Raw genomic sequence first — 24524 nt, forward strand, 5'->3', positions numbered from 1 at the left:
TCCCACAATTTTTTGCCTAGCTTTTTTCAGACTAAGACACTCTTTGGGGCTTTGGGAGTTTTTAGGAAAAAGTTTTGTAAAAATTCTTTTTAGAATTTAGGAGTCCAGTTAGAGACATCATTGCACACTTACAGATGAGAAAAGGGGAAGGAGATGTTTTTTCTTTTTTACTGTTTTGCTTTCTAAGGTGGCAGTTCAGAATATTGTCAAGTTTTTGGCTCTTTCCCAGTAGGCGACTGTAAGATACTCATTATTGATCCAAACTTTTGTGTTCCTGAACTTAACAGAATCCTCTAGTTGCTGCTTGGACAGAAATGACTTTTTTCCTTAGATTTTCCCCAAAATATTAGAAAACAATTCCTCATGTTTTGTTATAATTCCACAGCATAAAGCATATTTTATCTAATGGAATTAGTCCTCCCATTAGTGTTCTAGTTAAATAAACATGGCTTATGAAGTGAAGAAATAAGTCCAACAAATGACAAGTTGCAGCAACCCTGAAGCAGAAGATATTTTTGCTTTTCTGTTTGTAAAACAAGCTAAATAAGATAAGACTGAGAAAAAGAAGTTCATTTGTGTTATGTATTTTGGCAAATCTTGGTCTTCTTTAAAATGTTGCTAACCCTAAAACAAGAAATGATGAGAATAATTATAACTAGAGATTGAAGTGGAATAACTGTAATATTCTTTGAGAACTTTAAACTTACTTCTTTTCATGTCTTTCAAATACTTCCCTAGTGGTAGATATTTTGGACCTAGATCAATTGGGAGTAGAGAAAAGGAGATGGAAGGAAGGAAGGGAAATAACTTTTATTGAATGTCTGTTCTGCAGCAGGCACTGAGTAAGGTTTGTCATAGTCATATATTGTAGCTTGCTCTCTCTTTCATAGCAGTATTATGAATTAGTAATGCACTCTCTATTTGAACGGATGAGGATAGAATCTTCAGAGTGGCCAGGTTACATGTCCAGAGCAAGATTCAAACCCAGGTCTTCTGATTTCAAATCTTACGCTCTTCAACAATTCAAATTCATTTTATATCCTTCTTTATATCTTATTGTTTAGGGTTGGATGTCATTTTAATGGTATCACACACCTGTCTTGAATCAAAGGGAAAATAAAAAGGCAAAATCCAAACCTTTCCTGTGGAGATATTTCAATGTCAATTTCAGATGTTAGCCACAGAATGAGGCCCCACTTGATAGAGAGAGAAATGATGTTACCCTAGTCAGTGTTAGGGTCAAAATCTGGAATGATTTGTTCTTTCTTGTTTTTATAATGTTGAAATTTAGTGACTAGAAGCGTTATGACACAGGTTTAAGATTTTTTGTTGTTGTTAAGACAAAGTTAAACTAATTGGTTCTAGATACTTTGGGAAAGCTTTGTGTATTAAACTAAGCATTATTTTAAAAAACTAAATTGCATGTAATTTTTACTATGCAGATTTTTGTACATAGTTTTATAAGTACAAGACATAATATGTATTTCTAATTTCCCCTATGCATTACATATATATATATTTACAGAGAGAGAAATATATATATATATTTCTAACTTCCCCTAATGATTAGATTTTAAAATGTAAAATTCACTTTGCTCTGAAAAAATCCTTGGGTTATGGCTGTGTGTTTAATTATTTAAAATAAAGCAAAAATCATGTTTGAAAAAAGAATGGAATTTTATTAGTTTAAAATTAAAAAATTAAAATAGGAAGGAAAAAAATTAAAGATGGACATGTTTCATTTTCTTGCCCTTAAATTAGTGAGTTGTTTGTTTTTTTTTTTCCTTTGGCATTGTTTTTTTTTTTTTTTTGAGATGGAGTTTAGCCCTTGTTGCCCAGGCTGGAGTGCAATGGTGCAATTTCGGCTCACCACAGTCTCCGCCTCCCGGGTTCAAGCGATTCTCCTGTTTCAGCCTCCTGAGTAGCTGCAATTACAGGCATGAGCCCCCAAGCCCAGCTAATTTTATATTTTTAGTGGAGATGGGGTTTCTCCATGTTGGTCAGGCTGGTCTTGAACTCCTGACCTCAGGTGTTCTACCCACCCCTGCCAAAGTGTGGGGATTATAGGTGTGAGCCACCTTGCCCAGCCATGAGGTTTGTTTCTAACTCTTTAAACTTAGTCAAGATTAGTTCTTTTTTTTTTTTTTTTTTTTGAAATGGAGTCTGTCATCCAGGCTGGAGTGCAGTGGCACGATCTCAGCTCACTGCAACCTCCGCCTCCTGGATTCAAGAGATTCTCCTGCCTCAGCCTCCTGAGTAGCTGGGATTACAGGCTCCCGCCACCACGCCCAGCCAATTTTTGTATGTTTAGTGGAGATGGGGTTTCGCCATGTTGGTTAGGCTGGTCTCGAACTGACCTCATGATCCACCCACCTCAGCCTCTCAAAGTGCTAGGATTACAGGCATGAACCACCACACCCGGCGACAAGATTAGTTCTTAATGACTTCAGTGCAAAAACTCAAAGCCTCACTCATTGTAATTGTTATAATTGTAAATAGAAAAAGACCAATAAGTATAATTTATACTATATTAATTCATTATACATATTAATTCTTTTAAGGTTTAATTTAAAAATAAGCTGCTAAACTGAACTTAACAGCAAAGAAAATAAAATAACTTTCTTTTTAAGAAATATTAATGGATCTTAAAGTTAGGGTTATGTAGCGTCAGTTATGCTAGAAAGGGAAAACTGTGAGGCACGTGAAGAAAAGTGATTAAATTGGTTAAAAAAAAAAAATAGGACTCATATCCCATTGTCAGCTGTATCCAGTTCCATACTGTATGTATTTTTATGTCTCTGGTAAGTGCTTATGGTGGTCCCGAATAACTTGTGAGTTTCCAGACATACACAGTTCTCAGAACATGTGTATTCATATAAATTTTTAAATGGCTATTGCTGCAGTGCTCTACAGGTTAAAAAAAGTGAGGCGAAATTAAAACATTTAAAAAATACTGTACTATTTAAAAATTTGTATGAATGTCTATGTAGCAGCTGCCATTTTCAGGCTGTCTTTGTTGCTATGGTTTGGTTGATTTTATTTCCTTTTGTAATTTTGCCAGCCAGTGATTGGGTAGTACATTACATTCATGCTGTTGGAGAAGATGTATCTGTGGTGAGTCAGATAGCTTGATCGGAGTAGTAATTTTTAGTAGGGAAAGGTGTTTGTCAGCGGGTAATAGAAACTGTAGTGTTACGTTATCAATCTTCATTTAATTTTCAAGTTTAGAGACATATTACTTAATATCAGAAATTCAGAACCATCTCTTTTGCGTTGATATGTGCTTGCCTGTCTCCTTTTTTTCCTATCGAATGCACTTAGAATTCTGTGTAGTTTAATCTTAAAGGGATTAGTTATTTAATTTTAAACTCCTACATAAAATGAATATTGTACATACAGGGTCCCATCATTGTCACTTTCAAATATTCCATTGCCTTTCAAAGGAGCTGACATGACAAGTCCTTAGGTTGACAAATTCTCATCAACTTTTGTGAAAATGTTGGCTGCAGAAGGAGTAAAGTCAAAGGAGGGCCATAGACAGATGGCTCTCAGTGTTGAGATGACATCAAGCCCTTCTTCGTGGCATTTTTTAACATTCCAAATGAATGAGGGATGGAGATGCTTAAAGAGCTTACTATAGAATAAGTAATTAAGATATTGTGTATCTGCATGTAAACCCCTGTTGCATACTATTAAACAGAGCTGTGCAGGCTCACATATAATAGCAGATTAGCAATGATAATTGTGAATATCTTTTATGCTGAATATAACTCATAAGTAGTATTACACATTAAAATGTTGCTGATGAAAAACTGTATACCTGAGAACGTATTTTCAACATTAGATAATTGAGAACTAACTATAAGTGGGTTACCAGTGTTTGAAATGAAGCAAAGATTCTAGATAAGAACTTGGCAAAAGCTTATTTGCATAAGAAATTTTGCATCTTTGTATGACTATGACAAGATTTTTTTGGATGGATGCACACCACATAAAAATTACTAAGTTACTGAAGTTTCTGATGGATTCATTTAGTTGGCTTTCCTCCCCCTCTTCTTTTAAATGGTAGAGGTTCTCTTTTGGAGAGTAGTTTCAAGTAACTTCTGAGAATGAAGTCTTTGTAACGATGCTGTTCAACAGCGTAACTATTGTTGTGCATTCCTGTCAGGGAAAGATAGTCATTGCAGTACTTTTATTGTGTGGCCTCTTAATACGTGACAAGGACTTTTATTAAGAATTCTTTTTTTAACATACTTTTCAAAGTCTCTCCTTTCGCCACATTCAATCAGTAACTACAGTTTAAATAAATATTTAAATGAACTTTTATTGATTTCTTAGCTTACTAAGTATAGACAAAAATCTTATGTTTAGAAAAGGTTTTAAAATTAATGTATTTTAGAGTTTCAGTAAAATAAAGTGGGAACAAAAAGTAACAAAAAAGTGCCATCTCATTGGATCAAGGGTATATAATAATACACACACTTCTATATCTGTGTAACCATATATATATATATACATATATATATGTATATATATACACGTACAGTTCTTTGGAGAATGAGGATATTGCAGTCCGAAATGTTATGGTTGAAGAACTAATTGTTCTAAAGATATTTGCCCCTGGCCCCAGAAAAGACGACAAACATGCAAAATGGATAAATGTAATCCTTTGTACTTTTACCACCTACATTTTTAAACTACAGTAACTCTGATTTCTCTAGAAAGGTCAGAGGTTTCAGACAGAAAGCTTTGTAATTCTTCAAAGAAAGACATTTTCAGTTTGGCTGTATAAAGACTGATTATGCATAGCTTTTTACTTTATGTGCAGTTGAATCTTGGAGGTGCTGGAGTAGGGTGGGGACGATGAATAAGGGAACTGTGTTTTGAGACATCAGAATTGGAGGGAAACAGACAGATTGGAGAGGAACTTAGACTCATATTTTTGGGCTTTTTACTATCAAGTCACCCAGTATAAAACTCAGGACAGAGCAGCTTTACCTATTCATTTTGCTTTGTGATAGAGCTTTCGATTACCAGCTCTTTAAATGCTTTTGGTAATTCAAGGATGTTGCCTATCTGGGTACCATTTCTTAGGATTTGCTTTGTTGGATTTTCTAAATTGTGGATATGAGTTTCTTTGGTTTTGCATGTTTTCTTATTTTTTTTGGTCCTGTGACTTTTCCAACTTTTGGAGAATTTTTCATGTTAGGTGGTATTGGGGAAGTAGAGATTGTAGATGACCTTTGCTGTGGCTTACTCCTGTTATTTGGGAAATAGACTTTCACAGAGCATCTCACTTGAGGCTACACCAACAGTAAGTGGCAAAGCCAGCATTTAAGCCAACTCCCTTAGACCCCAGACTTTTGCCCTAAAACTACAATATTTAAATTATCTTTTCTTATGCATTTTTAAATTAGCCCTTCATATAAACTTCAAATTTTAGGTAAGGGAGCTTTTATGGTTCCCTTTATGCCAGTGAGGAAGCAGCCAGAGAGGCTGAGTAACTTGTCCAGAGTTATATGGTTAATAAGTGGTTAGGATTAGTAACTAGGTCAGACCCTTCTATGGCCTGTTTTCTTTCTAAGATGTTCCCCAATATGTTAGACTTGAAGCTTTGCTTCTGAAATTATGGATGGAGTGAAAAATATTCTCTGCAAATACATAAACACTCTGAAAGCCATTGCTTTCTCTGTTTAGAAAGTAGTTGAAAAAGTAGTGAGAAGCTAGAGCTTTTTCTTTTCTGGTTTTAGTTTCAGCTTCCTACCTTGAAGGAAACCTTAAGGCCCAAACCTTGATTTTTACATTTGAGGATTCTTAAGTCCATGCATCCCAGGAGCTATGGAAACGGGAACTTCTTGTGTGAGCTGGAGAGCAGTTGTAGACCGTTATCATTTCCATCGGGGCGGATGCTCTTTGGGTGGTGGTGGCATAGAAGATCTGTTTGGTTACCTTTATTGACAAGCTCTACTATGTGATTGGCAGTTCAGTTCAGTAGATCGGTTTCCAGCACTTCTTAGGCACTGTGATAGATTCCAGAGATGCAAAACCGGAGAAAATAACTTAAAACAAGTCAGTGCTATCTCAGATATAATTTCCTCAGAAATCAAGATTTTAGAGCGTTTAATGTTTTTAAATTAGGGTTCTTTCAACTAATAGCCTGTGTGAAGTTTTTTTTTTTTTTTTTTTTTTTTGAGACGGAGTCTGGCTCTGTCACCCAGGCTGGAGTGCAGTGGCCAGATCTCAGCTCACTGCAAGCTCCGCCTCCCGGGTTCACGCCATTCTCCTGCCTCAGCCTCCCGAGTAGCTGGGACTACAGGCGCCGCCACCTCGCCCGGCTAGTTTTTTGTATTTTTAGTAGAGACAGGGTTTCACCGTGTTAGCCAGGGTGGTCTCGATCTCCTGACCTCGTGATCCGCCCATCTCGGCCTCCCTAAGTGCTGGGATTACAGGCTTGAGCCACCGTGCCCGGCCACGTGAAGTTTTTAAAACACTTATAAAACATTTATGATTAATATTATTATTTTGAAACAGGGTCTTGCTCTGTTGCCTAGGCTGGAGTACAGTGGTGCAGTCATAACTCACTGCTGCCTCAAACTTCTGGGCTCACAGAATCCTCTTACTTCACCCTCTTAAGTAGCTGGGACTAAAGGTGAATCCCACCACCCTGGGCTAACTTAAAAAATATTTTGTGGAGATGGAGTCTTACTACATTGCCCAGGCTGGTCACTGAACTCCTAGCTTCCGGTGATCCTCCCACCTCAGCCTCTCAAAATGCTGAGATTCTAAGTGTGAGCTGCTAAACCTGGCCTATATGAAGTTTTAAACATTTGTGGAACCAGTTGTTTACATTGCTTTTTTATTTTTAACCATAAAATTGGTATATGTCAAGGAATTCTACCATTTGACTATATTTCTGTTGTGTTAAATTTTTTGTTTTCTTATATCAAAAATATTTTTGTAAATGTAAAGAAAATTAAAGCTGACAGAAGATGGTGCAGGTGCTTTCTATTATTTAATAGTTTGCCTGGCCAGGCATGGTGGCTCATGCCTGTAATCCCAGCACTTTGGGAGGCTGAGGCGGGCAGATCACCTGAGGTCGGGAGTTTGAGACCAACCTGACAAACATGGAGAAACCCCCGTCTCTACTAAAAATACAAAATTAGCTGGGCGTGGTGGTGCATGCCTGTGATCCCAGCTACTCAGGAGGCTGAGGCAAGAGAATCACTTGAACCCGGGAGGTGGAGGTTGCGGTGAGCCGAGATCGCACCATTGCACTCCAGCCTGGGCAACAAGAGTGAAACTCTGTCTCAAACAAACAAAAAAAAAAAAGTTCACCACCATAGCATGTTTTCTCTAAAGAAGGCTGATTGTGCACAGAAAAGTTCTATTTTTTTTAAGGACATCCTTCTAGTAATGTTGAAATATAAAACAAATAGTGTTACAGGAAAATGAAACAGCAGGAGAACGAGAGAGTAGAAAACAGAAAGGAAGGGAAAACCTTGGAGAGCAGGCGGTAGTGAATTCATTTGGCAGTTCCTAAAACACAGCCAAGTTCCGGTAGCATAGCCACCGAAATTCCCTATTTTGCTCCCTCTTGGAAAAAAGTTAGCAGTCTCAAGACTTTTACACTGAAGTGGATTTTAAGTTGTCAGAAGTCTCAAGCTGATTTGCCTTTTTCTCTCTCTCTTATTAAAAGAAAACAGATACATATTACATTCAGACAGAAAGCATGTAATAGGTCTTATAAGTGTGAGCATGTGTTAGTGGATTAATGGGACAGTGCGTATGGATGGTGATAGAAAAGATGAGAGAATTATTGCTTGGCTGACAGATGAAATAACAGCAAGAAAAATCTGGTGGCCCAATGTATATTGGATTTGTTGTTATTGTTCTCTGTGATATCTGCTGGTGGTTCAATCTGAAAGTGAAATCTGTTTCCCCATTCATTAATATGTGTGCTTTTCTTTGTATAGAGTAGAGAACAAATTATTTGTTCCATAGTTATTTTTAAAAAGCAGAAAATGTGTTTGTAACATTTAAGAAATGGCACGGGATTGTCATAGAAACTCATTCTGAACACTGTAAATAAAAATGGTTGGGGATTAGTCACAGTAACATGTAGGACATCATGAAATTCAAGACAGATTTCTTTGTCTAACAGTCAGTAAGAGACATGAAGCAAACTTGATACAATTCATGAGATATTAGCCGTTCATTTCCTCCAGAGAAAGAGAAAACCACATTGCTTCATATTAAATAAGCCATCTGTATACAAATCTCACAATTTACTTGATGATTTTAGCAATACTTGATGTTTCCTTTCAGAATGTCTTATTTCCCAATAATGAAAGCTTAAAAGATTTGAAAATCTGTTTTTGCTACTAAATCTTTAGAATCATATCCCTCCTTTTCAATCTCTCTGTTTTTGCTACTGAATCTTTAGAATCATATCCCTCCTTTTCATCTTTCCCTATCTTATTTTTGGGTAATCTTGAATAGCATCTTTAAAGTTTTAGCTTTATTCTGTTTCCTTTAGTTTTCCCTTGTTTCATATAATATGAATTAAATGGAACACATTAATGATAAATAGCCTTCAATAATACTATATATTTTTAAATACTTATTTCCAGGTTAGAATTATGAGTCTGCAGTATTGCCATTCACATTTTTTTCTGTTTTTTTTTTTTTTTTTTAATCCATTATTTAGAAGGAAATTGTTTCAGAGTATTTTCCTTCTCCAACTCTGTCCAACATCTGGAAGAACGATTGCTTGTCTGTAAATTTGGAATTAATCCCCAATTGCCTATTCCTGCTAGGCAGATGTTTGAGTAAATTCTAACGCATCAGCCTCAGATCTTTGATTCCTTGAGCTTTTGGAGGTAAAAGTTAAAGTCTGAGAGGGTGTTTCAAGACTTAGGAAACTTAGTGTTGTGGAATGACCTGTGCGTCTGACAATGCTGTGTGTCACTGCATGTTCTTATTTGTAATCAAAACAGTAGGTACAATATTTCAATAAGGGTAAGTGTATTTACACAAATGTGGCCTGATAAAAGTGGATAAATTACCTTTTGGGGTTGAGTTAATTAGTGAACACAACTAACCTTGAAACTGGTGGGAGCATGTGCAAAGACATATGGGAAAATGTTGGTGCATGGAACATACGGAACCATCCTGTCTTCCTGCCTGTGTACACAGGTTCTATCATAGTACAGGTAGATGCATGCATATTTTTGTTTTATTCCTTGTAATAGTCCTACTTGGGATGTCCTCACCCACCTTTACTTGGCTAACATTATTTATACTTTAAGGTTCAGCTGTAACATCATTTCCTCAAGGAAGCTTTCTTTTCCCCCCAAGATTGGGCTAAGGACTCCTTCCCTGCATGCCCACAGCATCCATTAGCAGTATATTAGTACTTGCCATTAGCACTTCCTTTATCATAATAAAACTATTTGTCTACATCTGTATTTCCAAATTGGGCTGTGATTTCTTTCTGAGCAGGGACTGGGTTGTATTCAGTGTGTTTGTATCCCCACATAGGGGTGCATAGAACCTGGCACCTCACTGTGCACTCAGTATCTTTGTTTAGCTGGTGACTAGATGGGAAATCTGGATTGACCAAAACAAAAACTTGAGAAACTTATAGCATACATCTTAAAACTAGGTAACATATAAAACAGTTTTTGGGCATTTACCTTAGGACTGAATTTAAGCCTATGTTTTTTACAGAATGATTTTCCTTTCTCACCCTACCATGTCAATGGATTTCTGTTTCTTCACCCAAATCCATAGTTTCGTATTAACCCAAAGGAATTATTGACATGTAAGTAATTATAATTCTGAAAATAAAGATCTGATGATGCTAGACAATTGATGATGCTAAACCATTTAGGCTATTTGTTTTTCCCTTTAAGATCCTGGTCTTGACTTTTATTTGAGATTTTTATCTAGAAAAGATGATTTGGTGATGATGGAGTAACATAGTAACTGCTCTGGTTTACATGTGAGGGTATAATCTTTATGCCAATAATAATTTATCAAGTGCCTACTATGTGCTAGGTACCCTGCTAGGGTAGGAAATAAAGGATTTCAGTTTAATGCTATTGCATTTTTAAAGAGCACAATTTTGATTAAAAAATTGACCCATTCTCTTCAGAGTGGACACTCATATTTTTTGTTGGTTTTGAATCACATACTGTCTTGCTCTGCAGGAAAAGGGCCTGTCAGTCATGTCTTTATCTCTCTTGAGCATTTGTACGTTGTATGTCTGTCCTCACTTAACAGGGTGTTTTTGGCATGGTTACTTAATCCTAAGCTGTGAGAGGCACAGGAAGTAAAAGAAGTTAAAGGTGGCTATTAAGGTGGTGGGCCCAGTTACATATAGTGAAGTCAGAATTTTCCCTTCCTATCCAATGTTTTACTCTCATTAAAACTGTTAGACCAATTTCATTAGACCAAAATGCACCCACATATGTAAATCTTCCTTGTTCAATTGGAGACCTATTGATTGTAGGTAACATAACCCAACTGAAGATAAGAGTTTCTTCCCCCCAACACGTATAGCATTCATGATTTTATTTCTTTAGGCGTGTTCATTATCAAAACCATTCCACTGCAGACTTTCCTATAAAGTGTTTCTGTCTGGCCCTGTTTTCATATCTAAAAGCTTCTACTGGTTTCAGCAAGAGATAATGAAAACATTTTGACAGAATATATATTTCTTTTTTTAAAACTAAGATCTTAAAATTAATGAGAAACAAAAACTTACAAAATCACATGAAAATACAATGCTTTAAAGAGACTGAGAATAATTGTCTTCTTTTGTGCTTTCATAGAATGCTAAAAGAAACCAAATTCTGATCTTTGGTAAGCAGTCACCAAAAATATTGCCATGGGGAATGAAAAATAGAATGGATTTTTGAAAAAACTTACATTCTAATTAGGTCTCAATGCTGCAGAGAAAGTAGTGTACCAGTGCAAACTCTCCAATGTGGTATAAGGCACAGGATTTTCCTGCTGTGCTTCCAAGGATAAGGTCATCCTATTATAGCTGTTTATAATAGCAGATTGTGTGTATTTTCTTACATATCTTCTTGTAATTCCATGTTTCTGAAGTGTGAGATTCAAGGTCAATGTATGGCCAGTTGCTTATAAAGTATTAAGAATCTCATGAAGGAGAAATACAATTTAGATGTAGATTTTCATATGGTAACTCAAATTATGTTTAAATGACAAAAACTAGGTGGGTATTGAGGAGGTAAATATCTCTATTTTTCATTTCTTAACATTACACTACAATATGTTTAATATTTAGAATTTGAGTTATGAAGAACTTTAACTTTTTTATTCCTTACGGTATTACTGATCTCTAAACAAGATGTTTAATTAGCAGAATTACAGCATCTTAGATAAAATTGGTTATTTTTAACTTAATCATGTAGTTGATACTACAGAAATGAATTCATGGCCTTTCTTGTGGTGCTTGTCTTTTTCTTGTTTGATGTTGCTAGTTGAACACATCTCAGGTCGTGAGAAGTGCATATTTAGATGGGAACATATTGGAGAGATCTTGATTCGTAGAGAGTAACTTTTTATCAGCGAGTATAATGCTTTATCAGTGAAATTCTAACTAATTTAATTATTACTTAATTTTCTTTTTGTATTTTTGTATCTGAGAGAAGATTATTTCCATTATGGCAAAGTATGGATGGATGGACGTTGCTACTGCCATTTCTTGACTTAGCACACCTAGGAAGGCATTTTGAAAGATACCTTTTAAAAGAATTGCATTCTATGCACCTGTAACAGTGGGTGTGCTGAAATTCTGACTCGGGTTGTGACGAAAGAATTCCCTAATTCAGTTAAATTCATCCTTGACTGTTGCATGCCACTCATGTTCACTTGGTTGAAAAAAAATTCTTTTTTGGAGATTATTTGTAGAATCTCAGTTCTGTAACCAGATATTGAATATTACCACTGGAGGGAAGCTTTGGACTCATTTATCACCCTTCTTCTGCCAAACCACAAAAATCCTCTGTCTCTCTCATCTGTCTGTCTGTCTATCTATCTATCTCTTACTGATTTATTCATATATGTATTTCTTCATATATATGATATATAACACTTTATGTTTACAGCATATATGATAGCACAGCTATTTACAGCAAACTTGGATCATTCTTTCTTAGCCCCTTCTCGGGAATAGAAGTTTATTTTAAACCAGATATAAACAGGACATAAAATGAAATATTAAAAGACTGGATAATGCATTTTAAGTCAGACATACATTTGAATAGCTGCTGTTTGAGTTTGTCAATGCTGGAGTTACCTCCTTCTCACTGCACCCTGCCTGTTTGTATGGGGAGCTGAGATTAGATTTTAACTACAAATTATTCACATTAGTCAAGTAAAAAAGAATGACATTTCCCCAAAATTTGACTATTATTGTATTTTCTTGGGGAAAAAGATAGTGTTAGTAAAATAATTCAAAATGGAAATCCAAATGTATTTCTTTTAAACTTTTTCAAATCTATTGCTAAAAAGCTGTAGAATACTGTGGAAAATCCTTTTATTGTAACAAACATTTCTGGTTTACTTTCTTTCCCTTTATTTTTAATATAAATATATATGTAACTTATAGCACATAGTATGAACTGAAAATCTGTGGACCAAGAAAGATGACAGCCAATACCTTTTATTTACCCGTGTTTTCTTTTCCTCTCCCATTACCCTGAAATTCCTCCCATTATCCTGAATTTTATGTTTGTAATTCCCCTCCTATAAAATAAATTATTTATCACACATATGTACTAAATATGTTGTTCAGTTTTGCTTGTGTTCATTTTATAAAAAATTATATATATATTTACACACATATACATATACATACATATATGTATAAATACATATACACACACTTCTGGGAATTGCTTTTTTCACTCTACAATATGTTTATATATACTGTAATTTATTGTTTCTTGTATAATATTCTATTATGTGATGGATCTATAGAAGGTTTCCAGTTTCTTGCTCTTAGCAAGTGCTATGAACTGTAACATGTCTTCTAGAGCACATGTGTAAAAGTTTCTTTATGGTATGAGCCTGGGACTTAAATTGTTGAATTACAGGGCATGTAAATGTCAATTTTTTTTTTTAAGAAAAGATAGTGATATTTTATCTTACTGACAAGTTATGCCTATTTATACGATCACTCACCATAGCAGTATACAAAAAATTCTGTTGATCTGCATTCTCTCCAGAATTTGCCATTGCCAGATTTTTACTTTTTGCCAGTCTTGAGACTAAAAAAGAGTATTTCATTGTGGTTTTAGTTTGCATTTATAATTTGATTATTAATGAGACTAAACTTTTTTTATATATGTAAGAGCCACCCTTTTCTGTGAAATGTTTTTGTCATTTATTCATTTTTTTCTATTTTACTGCTTATCATTTACTTATTGGTTTGTAGGAGTTCTTTATAGATTCTGCATTCTAATTCTTTGCCAGTGTAGGTTTGCCAATATATTTTCATTGTTTCTGGCCTGTTTTAAAATTTTCTTCATGTTATCTTTGATGAAAAAACATTATTAATTTTAATACAGTAAAATTTATCAATCTTTATTTCATGGTTATTGCTTTTTTATCTTGTTGAAGATATCCTTTTTCACTCCAAGTTTAGAAATATATGATATTTTTTGTACATCTTTTCAGTGTTCGTCTCACATTAGGTTTGTATTCCAGCTGGAATTTGTGTATGGTGTGAGGTAGGGATCCAATTTCATTTTATTCTGTATGAATGAACAGTTTTTACTTTATCATTTATTGAATAGTTTATTCTGCAAATAATGTAAAATGATACTTCTGCCATTTACTTTTTTATATTTACGTATGTCTATTTCTGGATTCTTTGCTTTGTTACATTGATTAGCTTATCTACCCTATACCATCACCACATTTTTCACTTACTGAGCCCTTATAATGAGTCTTGATAGATGATAAAGCAAAATTTCACACCTCTTTTTAAAATGAATGTTTTTTGTTATTCTTTACCCCTCACTATTCCATATATATCATGGCATTACTTTGTCAAGTTTCGTGAAACATCCTATTGGGACTTTGTTTAGGAATATATGGAATCTACAGATAAAGGATATTGACATCTTTTTTTAACTATCAAATATTACTATCTATGAACATGGTATGTCTCTTCATTTATTTAGATCTTATTCTTGGTTACACTGAATTTTATTTTTCACCAGGTTTTGAACACTTTTGTGAAGCTGCTTTTGTAAACTGTGGTTTTAATACTTTATTTTTAACTCTAATTTTTAGTATAGAAATACAGTTACTTTGTATATGGTGATCTTATGTTCAACTATATTTACATATTTTTAGCCAATAATGTGTTGATAAATTCTTTTGTGTTTACTATTTTGATAATCATATCAAATGCAAACAAAGAGAAAGATGTTCATTTCTATTATCTATGTTTATATCTTCCTTACCCTTCTCACTGCACTAAGACCTGCAACTTGGTGTTAAATTAACCTGTAATAGTGGGCATTCTTGATTTTTTTTCTTGATTTACTATTTATTTTTAATCCCTGAATGAATCAGAGTTAATGCCTTAATAGTTGAATATTACTTTTGCTGATCACATTTTAATCAGAGAAAGGATGAGACCTGACCTCGTTTTGTTAACTTTCCTATTATTTTTAAAATTTTTTATGGTTTGGTATACGCCATCATTAATTGAAATCTCAGATTCTCCTCACAAATTCACAAATTACTTTATGCCAAGTGGTATAGTATCTGTTAATTATTGGGTAAATAGTGCTTTTAAAGAATGCAGTCATCTAAAATTTCAAAATATAAGGCTCATTTGTACAAACTAATTATTTTAGGTATTTCAGGGAAAAGAATTACCCTATTTCATACTGATGAGATTTTTTGATACTCTGTTGTATGGATCAGCCTCTTACATTTTGATTTGAACTATAGAACCCTTAAGTAGCCTTTTTTTTTTTTTTTTTTTTTTTTTTACAATTTAAAATGTCTGGTTTGGATGGGTTTACTTTTTCCTTTTTCCTTATGCAATTTTTGTTAAGACTTGAATAGATTACTCTTCTAATCTTGTGAGCAGACTGCAGGAAGACAACTATTAAAAGTAGAAAGCTATTAAGCAGTCAGGGGTTTATTATGCTTTAGTGTTTTGTTTAAGTCTGTTCTTAATTGGTTGATTAATGTACGAGAAGTCCTTTTCCCCCCTCCATTTCTACAGATGGCAAATGGTAGGTCCCAACTGTCATTGTTCACAAAAAAGGTTATGGTTCAAAGTCAAAGATTCAGAGATACCACAATAATCAATCATAGGAACTTGTCTCAGAGTGCCCAGCCAGGCAAAAGTTAGGCAGAATAGTAGTATTTACTCAGAATCTCTTATGAGGGTTTTTTTTTTTTTTTTTTGGTGTGTTCTTTATTTTATTTAGAAAGATTAATTAATTGAAATGTCTCTGAATTTAGTGTCAAGCATTTAAATAAATATGAAAAATAATGGTCAACAAGTTTTCTGTTTATCAGTTTTATCAGATGGTGCTAGAATACATAATTTTAAAATGGGTGTAACACGGAAAATAGCATTCTTAATATATTGAGAGTAGCAGAACATTTTCAGAGGAATACCTTTTTACCATTTTCATGTGAAGATGATTTATAATAGTTAACTTCCTTTTTTAGGAGGAAGAGTAGAATTATGTTCTGGTATTGATCCGCAAAGAGGATTTGCATTTTATTCATACTATAAAAGTACCTTTAATGGAGACATTGTGGTAATTGAATCTATACTGTGTATCACTATCAAAGTATCTTTTTAATTATTTTATGTTATATAAGTTAAGTCATGGAAGGGGGATGACTGTATTGTATCTTTTAAGTATAATGTATAGCCTTTAATATTCTTAAAGTGGATGTTAGTTAAGGACAATTTTTAGTTGAGAGAGAGTGAAAGAGAGAGAGATAAAGGGGGGCAGAGAGGATTCCATTATATTCAGCACAGTATGAAACTAAGTCAAAGGAGTTTTGTTAATTAAATTCAATTGCCATCCATTAGACCAGTGGAATGAGATGACTCTGCCTGGCGCTGACACAGCACAGGTATGCAATTTGGCTAAATGGCCATTTCTGAACCATAGCACACATTCGTCTACTTGTTCACTTTATTTTTTAAGTGGGAATTTTTACTCTTAAAATAAAAGTCAGAGTAACCAGTGCTTGTCGAGGGGTAAAGCTATCATTTTTATGCAGCTTATTGAGAAATGATTATTTTTTAGCTGAAAAATGTATAGTTCACATAGAGATTATTTGGTAGAAAATGATTTTTTAAAAATGCAATATCTGCAGGCAAGCGTATGAACAAATATATATATATGCTTACACACGTATCAGTATAGAAAAATGTATACTTTTAAAATGCAGTTGTCTTTTAATCTGAAGCTATTTGAGTCATAATTATTCTCTGAATTTTTTTTAAAGCATCCTACAGTCTGTATATATGATTAGGGGAAGTTGTAATAATTGCAGGAGTTATAAAAACGAAATTTAGGTGGTGGGTAAGTGTATCTACATTTTGGCATAAATCACTACTTTTAGAGGCTTTATATGTCAGACTGATAAGTTTCTTACCACGGTGAAATGACAAGAATACCACTCAGGCATTGGCTGAGACATAATTTTGACAGCCAGCAAGCTTGCAGTGTTGCTGAGTGCACAGATTTCTACTTCCTGCCAAGATTAAAATTGGCAAAAACCAAAAAGGATATTAGGGATTGTCACTTTAAGAAGAAATAACATGTTAATGTTCTGCATTTGCTTAAGAAATGTAAGAGTGATCTCTTGAACTGTAGTCTGTTGAAACTTACAAGTTTGCAATCAATAGAAGAGTTTGATTAATATGAGCATCAAAAATTAAATAAAATAAGTAGAGGCTCTCTGACACTTGTTAGAATTAAGGCTCATTATAGATTTACTTAATAGGACATAATTACTTTCCTTCTATATAAGATGAATTCTTCACAAAAGCTATAAAATAGTTTTCCTCACAGTCCCTGAAGAACAAAGGCCTACTTTAAGTTTGTAGATTTGAAGACTGAATGCTTGCTTTACTTCCTGAATTTTCTTATTTTTTCCTGTGCGAGCAGATGGTTTTTCTTTTTATAAGTTGCCAGATCTTTCCTATAACAATAACTGCCATTATTGAGAACCTACTGTGCGCTTATTCTGTACTGAGCACTCAGATCTTCAGAGTTTTTTCTTACTTAGGACTTTTTGTTTAACTCTAGGTGTAAAAATGAAGAAAAAATTATATCTCATGTTGTGAAAGAGTCAGACTCTGAAATCTGCTTATACTTTGCTATTTACAGTAAGTACTTTTGAAACAGCTGTAGACGTTCAAATGAAAGTAGCAATGTGGAGTGGGGAATGTGGGAACATTCATTTGTGAAGACTTTGCATTTCTTCAGCTTTATAGCCAACAGAAAAGGAGATTGTTGTGCATTCTATTAAATACTGCCAGTATGATTAATTTAAAGGGTTACATTTTATTGAACCCTGGTGTAGATGTTCTTTGTCAACCCACATTCACAGCTAGTTAGAGTGTGTGTAGCATTTATCAAAACTTTCTGGAGCCCCTCTCACCTCATTAGCATCTGAATCTCTATTCAGCAGTTAATGTCCGTTACTGCTAGAGTGCTCAATTCTTGTTTTCAATAAGCCAGTTGTAAAATGTCAGACTGTCACTTACAATATAAAAAACCAAAAATGATGGTATTTGTAAAAATGTTATCACCTCATAAAAACAAATTGTAAAGACATGAAAGTGATCTTGCTATGCTGGGCTTTCAGAAGTGAGTTAGTACAGCTACTTTAAATACCAGTTGTGTAGATTCCCACACTTTTCTACCAATGGAGAGGTTTACACAAGCATAATTTAAGTTACAATTACACTAATTAACATCTCATTTGCATAAATTGTTGAAGTCAAAACAACAAAGAATTGTCTAAGAAGCTTAATCCTATTTGTCCAAAATAGAAAGATTTAAAAAAAAAAAAAAAAAAACTATGCTCTAAAAATTGGCAGCTTAAGTATGTCTTTAGTATGTTGAGCTGTGTCCTTTTAAAAATAAATTTCGGTTTTCTTAATAAATTTCTCTATTCTTTTTAGAATCCTTCATTTTTAGTATACTTTCAAAATTGAACACACACACCACTTTGGTTCCTAAAGTAATGATAACAAGAAATTAAAGTCAAGGTACAATATCATTTATATGTAGTAGTACAGAGTAACCATGACTTATTAGGTGTTATGATGAAGGTGTATGTGTGTGTATATGTGTGCATGCATGTAGATAAGTATGTGCATTTGTGCATGTAAGAGTTTTAAAGTGCTCCTATACTTTTTTGATGGTCAAAGGTTTCTTTTGGCTATTGCTGGACTCTTAAGATTGTCTTGTAATTGTCTTTTTGTTGTTGTTGAAAATTAAGGATATATTAAAGGTAGTTTTTACCCAGATTTTATAAATGTGTGATAGCTTACATCTGTAGTCAGAGACTTACTGTTTAATGGCCACCCAATTGCCGTTAGCTTCCTAGAGGGTGATTTAATAAACTATCTTCTTTAAAACTCATTTAAAATCAAGGACATGTTTGCATACAGTGGATTAATGAAGTTTTCATACCGCAAAAGTCTGCTGCACTTTCTTTTGTAGGCCTAACATTCATTCATTTCATATGCATTGATTATTATTGTTGAACTTGCATTAATTACATCATGCATATGTGGACATATAATGTCATCTGCAGAATTTAGGATTTTTTATTAATTTTTATAGTGACTATGGATTGAGGAATTAAGATTAACATGCTTAATTTATAATAGTATTTCTAGTGTTTTATTAACCCTAAAAATGTGATAAGATCAGGAATAAGATTGGAATGAAAATTTCTCCTTAAAATTGTACATCTTTTGAAAGCATTTTGTTTATAATATATAGCTAATCCTAATTTATTACAGTCTTTCAATGTATTCTTTAATTTGATTCTATAAGGTTTATAAATTACTGTTTTTGAGATAAATTTCTTAATTCACAGGTTTGTATCAGTTGCACTAGCTTTGGTGGAGGATGTCATTCTAGGTGTACAGTGTAGACATGCTTTATGAAACATACTTCTTAGGGACCTGTAAATACGAAATGAGAATATGTTTGGTGGGCTGGGTGCAGTGGCTCACTCCTGGAATCCCAGCACTTTGGGTGGCCAAGGTGGGTGGATCGCCTGAGGTCAGGAGTTCAAGACCAGACTGGCCAACATGACGAAACCCTCTCTCTTCTAAAAATACAAGAAAATTAGCCAGGCGCGGTGGTAGGCACCTGTAATCCCACTTACTCGGGAGCCTGAGGCATGAGAATCGCTTGGACCCTTTAGGCGGAGATTGTAATGAGCCGAGATCACACCATTGCACTCCAGCCTGGGCAACAAGAGCAAAACTCCATCTCAAAAAAAAAAAAAAGTTTAGTAGAAATCTAGAAGAAAATTTATGCTGAATTGAGACCATTTGGAAGGCTTCTTGGATAAAACTGATTTGAGTTGTGGATGAAGGATTGTTTGGAAATGAGAGAATGAGCAGAGGCGGTGGTGGAGAGGAGAGAAGAGTTGGAGAGCAGGCGAAAGGTGTGAGCACAGCTGCAGAAGCAGACATATGCACAATTTGTCCCAGAGCAGGTCAGTTGGCGAGTTTGGTTAGAATGGGGGTTTACATAGGGGAGGGTATTGATGGTTAGAATGGGGGGTTACATAGGGGAGGGTATTGAATGCCAATTTAAAGATTTAGGCAGTAAGAATCATGTAGTTTTTGAACAGGGATATGACATGCTTCAAGAGGTTTTTTTGAGGTCCAAATGTAGGGAGCCTTGAAAACGAGAGTAGAGTGATAGACAGTGGAACAGTAGCTTTGTCTCAGCACAAAATTATAAATGATGGTGGTTTTTATTTCCTGTGCCCTGAGTAATATCATAAACAAAATATACAAAATGACAAGAGTACTTTTGAAATAACACATGGTTTCTGATTCTGAGTAGTACTTGAAACTTCAAAAATATCATTATATGATAAAACATATATTATTTCTTTGTTATCTTAAAATAACAACAAATTCTATATATGTAGAAAGACCTGTATAGAAAAAAATGAACATTCTAGCCTGGACAACATAGCAAGACCCCACCTTAATTTTTTTTTTAAATCAGCCAGGTGTGGTGGCCTTTGCCTGTAGTCCCAGCTACTCAGGAGACTGTGGTGGGAGGATCACTTGAGCCAGGGAGATTCAGGCTTCAGTGAGCCTCGATTGTACCACTGCACTCCAGCCTGGGCAACAGAGCAAGATCCTTTCTCAAAATATAAAGCGAAAAACATTATTTCCTTTCTCCTTTCAGAGGAAAGTTATTTCCAGATTATTTTTTCTTGTGTTTTTTTAAAAAGTTGGCTTTAAGGGAGCACATTTCTCTTTCTTTTGAGTGTGGCCTGTTTCATTGTCAATATTTGCTCTTCATTGGAAGCTGAGGTCATGTCAGAGTTACTCAGGAGAAAGTCCTGGACTTTTCTTCTTATCTTTAAATGGTTTATCATTGATAAGTTTGGACATGGTATGCATGATGACTTTTATCACTCCTCTTGTCACTTTTCTATATTTACCTTGTTCATAGTATGTAATCTGAGTGCCTTTAAGACACTAGAAAAGATATGATCTCAAACACCACATTTTGGGTATTTTAATATAATCAGGAGAAAACTGGATATAGTATTTAGATGGGAAGCTGGAATGCACTGGCATAGGTAGAAGTATTCATTTCAACATTAAGCAAATATATATGTATTTGTTGTTTGTTTTGTTTTTGTTTTTGTTTTTTTTTTGGTTAGAGTCTCACTCTGTCGCCCAGGCTGGAGTGCAGTGGTACAATCTTGTCTCACTGCAACCTCCACCTCCTGGGTTCAAACTGTTCTCCTGCCTCAGCTTCCTGAGTAGCAAAGTACAGGCAAAGGCCACCACGCCCAACTAACTTTTTGTATTTTTAGTAGAGACGGGGTTTCACCATGTTGGCCAGGCTGATCTCAAACTCCTGACCTCAGGTGACCCACCTGCCTCAGCCTCCTAAAGTGCTGGGATTACAGGTGTGAGCTATTGCACCCAGCGGCAAATATATATTGATAACTTACTGAAGTAAGGTAATATGGTACAGGTACATAGAAGAAATATAGAGAAAAACAGGAAGGCGGCTCTCCCTTCCAGATGTCCCCAGATTCATAGGGGCAGAGGCAAAATGTATTAAATGCTGTCTTACGCATAGACTACAAGGGTTTCACTTGGCCGGGGAAAGAACAGGGTTGATTCTGAGCTGGGCGGAATGAGAATGGCTTCTGTGAAGGAGATGGCCTAAAGCAGAGCCTCGAAGTTTGACAAGGGACATGCAGGGACAGAGCATGGAGATGGGCATATGTAGTGTGTGTTCCGGATACAGTACTTGGAGGCAGAGCACACATGCATAGAGTGTGTAATGCTTCACTTCCATCCTTGTTCATTCAGCAAGCACCCATGCTTTACCTCGTGCTGACCGTTGAGCGGGGCTGCCCATGAGAAACTTGCCAACTTCATGGGCAAAGCTGAAAACATTTGTCCACTTGCCCTTACCCCAGAGAGGGAGAAGGTCCACATACCGTGCCTTTGACATGTTATCCCTTGGCATAAAGTTTGGCCCAAGTGTGCATTTGAAACCTCATGTTCCCTTGATGAATTTAAAGCATGAACCTTTTGAACCTCTAAAAACGGTGGCGAAGACCACAGTTCTCCCTATTCTTTTTCTTCTTTCACTCTGCAGCTGGATTCTGCCTTCCCTTCGGTGGTGATCTGAGGAGTGTCTGCCGTGTCTTTTGGTTTTTTTCCTTGTTTTGAGGAGTCCCCTTTTTTCCTCCCCTGGGAGAGTTTCAATATGATGCTGATTTCTTGTCATCTTAGGGCTCCTCAGCTACAACAAAGTTAAATGGTATAAAAGCAAAGCCCAAATTAGAGACCCTAAAATAATCTTGGAGAAGGAGAATTCTCAGTTATCAGTAGAATTGTCTTAGGAATTTGAGGAAACCCTTGTATACAGTGAAAATGAGACCCTAAGTTAATTAACAAAATAAAAATAACTTACAGTACATATCTGCCACTTCCAGTGCTGCTATAAATAATTGCAAATGTAAGGATTTTTAGTGCAAATATGCAGAAAACATGGGCATAGAAAGTTTAGATGACCTTAATGAAGAAACAGAGTTGGCTGTGGAACTGTGCTTAGTGGGAACAACGTTTTGTGCACTTGATAAACACTGTCAGTTGTTAAGGCATCTTCTGATAGGTGAAAAGTGGTTTTTTGATGCAGTACTGCCTGGCATGCATCTTCTCGATGGTCTGTTATCTTGTGGGAATGACATTCGTTAAGTTGGTATCTGGGTGCATCCCACCCAAATAAAGAATGTTTCATCAGCAAAGTGAATTGCCATATAGTCATCAGACTCTAGAAATAAATTATCAGCGATGACTGCAGTGGGTGAGGCTGTTTGTTTATCAGATCACTTGAGAACAGAGTAAAGTGAGTTTCATATTTTCCTGAGTCTTGAATTCTCATTTTAGACATCTGTTCAGAAGCTTTCTAAGCCATGGAGTATTCTAAATGAGCATTTTGTTAAATGGATGAAGGAAGACTTAGTTTTCCATTGTTAGGTGAAACCTAATTAAAAATTAAATAATGACCTTGTGTTGGCTTGTAAATTCCTTATTTCCTGCATGTGTGAGTGTATTTTGTTAGAACATTCCATTTTAAAGCATGCTTTTTTATGAACAAGAAATACTTTTAAAATACTATTTGCTTTTGAAATTACGGTAGGGAATCAAAGGATAGTCTCTTGTTGAGAGTGGAAGGTATTAGAAGCATGTAGCTTTATGAACTATATATTCTGTGAATATAGCAGAATTAGTTTAATTGTTCAATTTCACCCTCTCCAGCATGATTGCACCCATCAGGGCAGTTAACAGAGGCACCGCTATTTGTGTTATACTAACTTTATAAACTTAATAAATGAAAGCTTTTTCTCTTATAGGCCCGATTCTCTAGTGGACTTCTGGTGAAATTATGTGGCTACCTTCCATTAATGTTAATGGAGGTTATGGATATAAATCCCTCCATAGTGATGGAAGAATGAGCCCCAGAGAGAAGAATGTTTCTAATGAATCACTGGATTGTGATAGAGGATTCACTTGGTGTCCCTAATACCATTTTTATTTTTCCTTCTGAAAGTTTAAGGTCTTATGTTTAGGAACTAGTTTCTCTCCACCTTAATCCTTTATTGTCAAGTCTGCAATAATGTTAAGAACAGGAAAAAAATGTAGATTCCTTGATAGGCACAGTTTTTATGTTAGTGTAGCTATATAGGCACAGATTTTATATTAATGTAACTATATAGCACCTATTTTTGTGTTTTACTTAATATTACTTGGCAGATATCTTGGGTGTTTTACAGGGTTATCGTATGTTTCACTAATAATGGTTGCTTAATATTCGGTGTCCTGACAGATTGCAGTTTATTATTTAGCATTAAAGCTCTCAAATGTATTTGTTGAGCACCTGCTGGGTACAAGGCATAAGCTTAGTGATGCAAGTATATGACATAGTCTGTAGCCTCAAATTTTCTATAATCTCATGATAAAAGTAGGTACCAGTTCATTAGTTGCTTTCCAGTGGGTCACAAATTATAGAACATCATCTGGCTGGCCGCGCGTGATGGCTCACGCCTGTAATCCCAACACTTTGGGAGGCCAAGGCAGGTGGATCGCCTGAGGTCAGGAGTTCGAGACCATCCTGGCCAACATTGTGAAACCCCATCTCTACTTAAAATACAAAAAAAGGAGCCAGGCGTGGTGGCAGACACCTGTGATCCCAGCTACTCGGGAGGTTGAGGCAGGAGAATCACTTGAACCTGGGAGGTGGAGGTTGCAGTGAGCCGAGACCATACCACTGCACTCCAGCCTGGGCAACAGAGCGAGACTCCATCTCAAAAAGAAAGAAATATCGTCTGGTTAAAGAAAGGGAAAGAATTCTTCCTCAGAATCGGCACGATCACTTCTGGGTATCTGAATGGAGAAAATAATTCTATATGTAATGATGTTTTCAATCAATATTATTTTAGGTGGTTTATGTATTCAGCCAACTGTTGTTGGCTGCCCACTGTATACCAGGCAGTGTGCTAGATACTGGGAGTACAGCAGTGAGCAGCACAGAGACAGCCCTGCTCTCTTGGAGTGTGCACTTTGAGTGTGGGAAATAGTACGTGGGTACATAAAAAAAATAATTTCTAATGTGATAGATCTCTAAAGGAAACAGGCAAAATGATAGAGAATAACTGAGAGGACCTGCTTTAGATGGGAATGTGAAGGATGAGGC

The 24524-nt window shown here is 35.4% G+C and overlaps 1 protein-coding gene across 7 annotated transcripts in view; it reads left to right on the plus strand.

Annotated features, from left to right (window-relative positions):
• Positions 1–24524, plus strand: part of NFIA (nuclear factor I A) — a 387296-nt gene that overhangs the window by 17329 nt on the left and 345443 nt on the right. Inside the window, exon 3 of one of the 7 annotated variants that reach the window (XM_033225084.1) lies at positions 11122–12808. The exons of the other annotated variants lie outside the window; for them this stretch is intronic. Coding sequence (XP_033080975.1) covers positions 11122–11162 — 41 coding nt within the window. The 3' untranslated portion in view covers positions 11163–12808. Of the gene's footprint in view, positions 1–11121; positions 12809–24524 lie in introns of those variants that run through there. 7 annotated transcript variants of the gene reach the window in all.

The sequence above is a fragment of the Trachypithecus francoisi genome, unplaced genomic scaffold (assembly GCF_009764315.1).
Source record: "Trachypithecus francoisi isolate TF-2019V2 unplaced genomic scaffold, Tfra_2.0 Lachesis_group12, whole genome shotgun sequence".
Lineage (NCBI taxonomy): Eukaryota > Metazoa > Chordata > Mammalia > Primates > Cercopithecidae > Trachypithecus > Trachypithecus francoisi.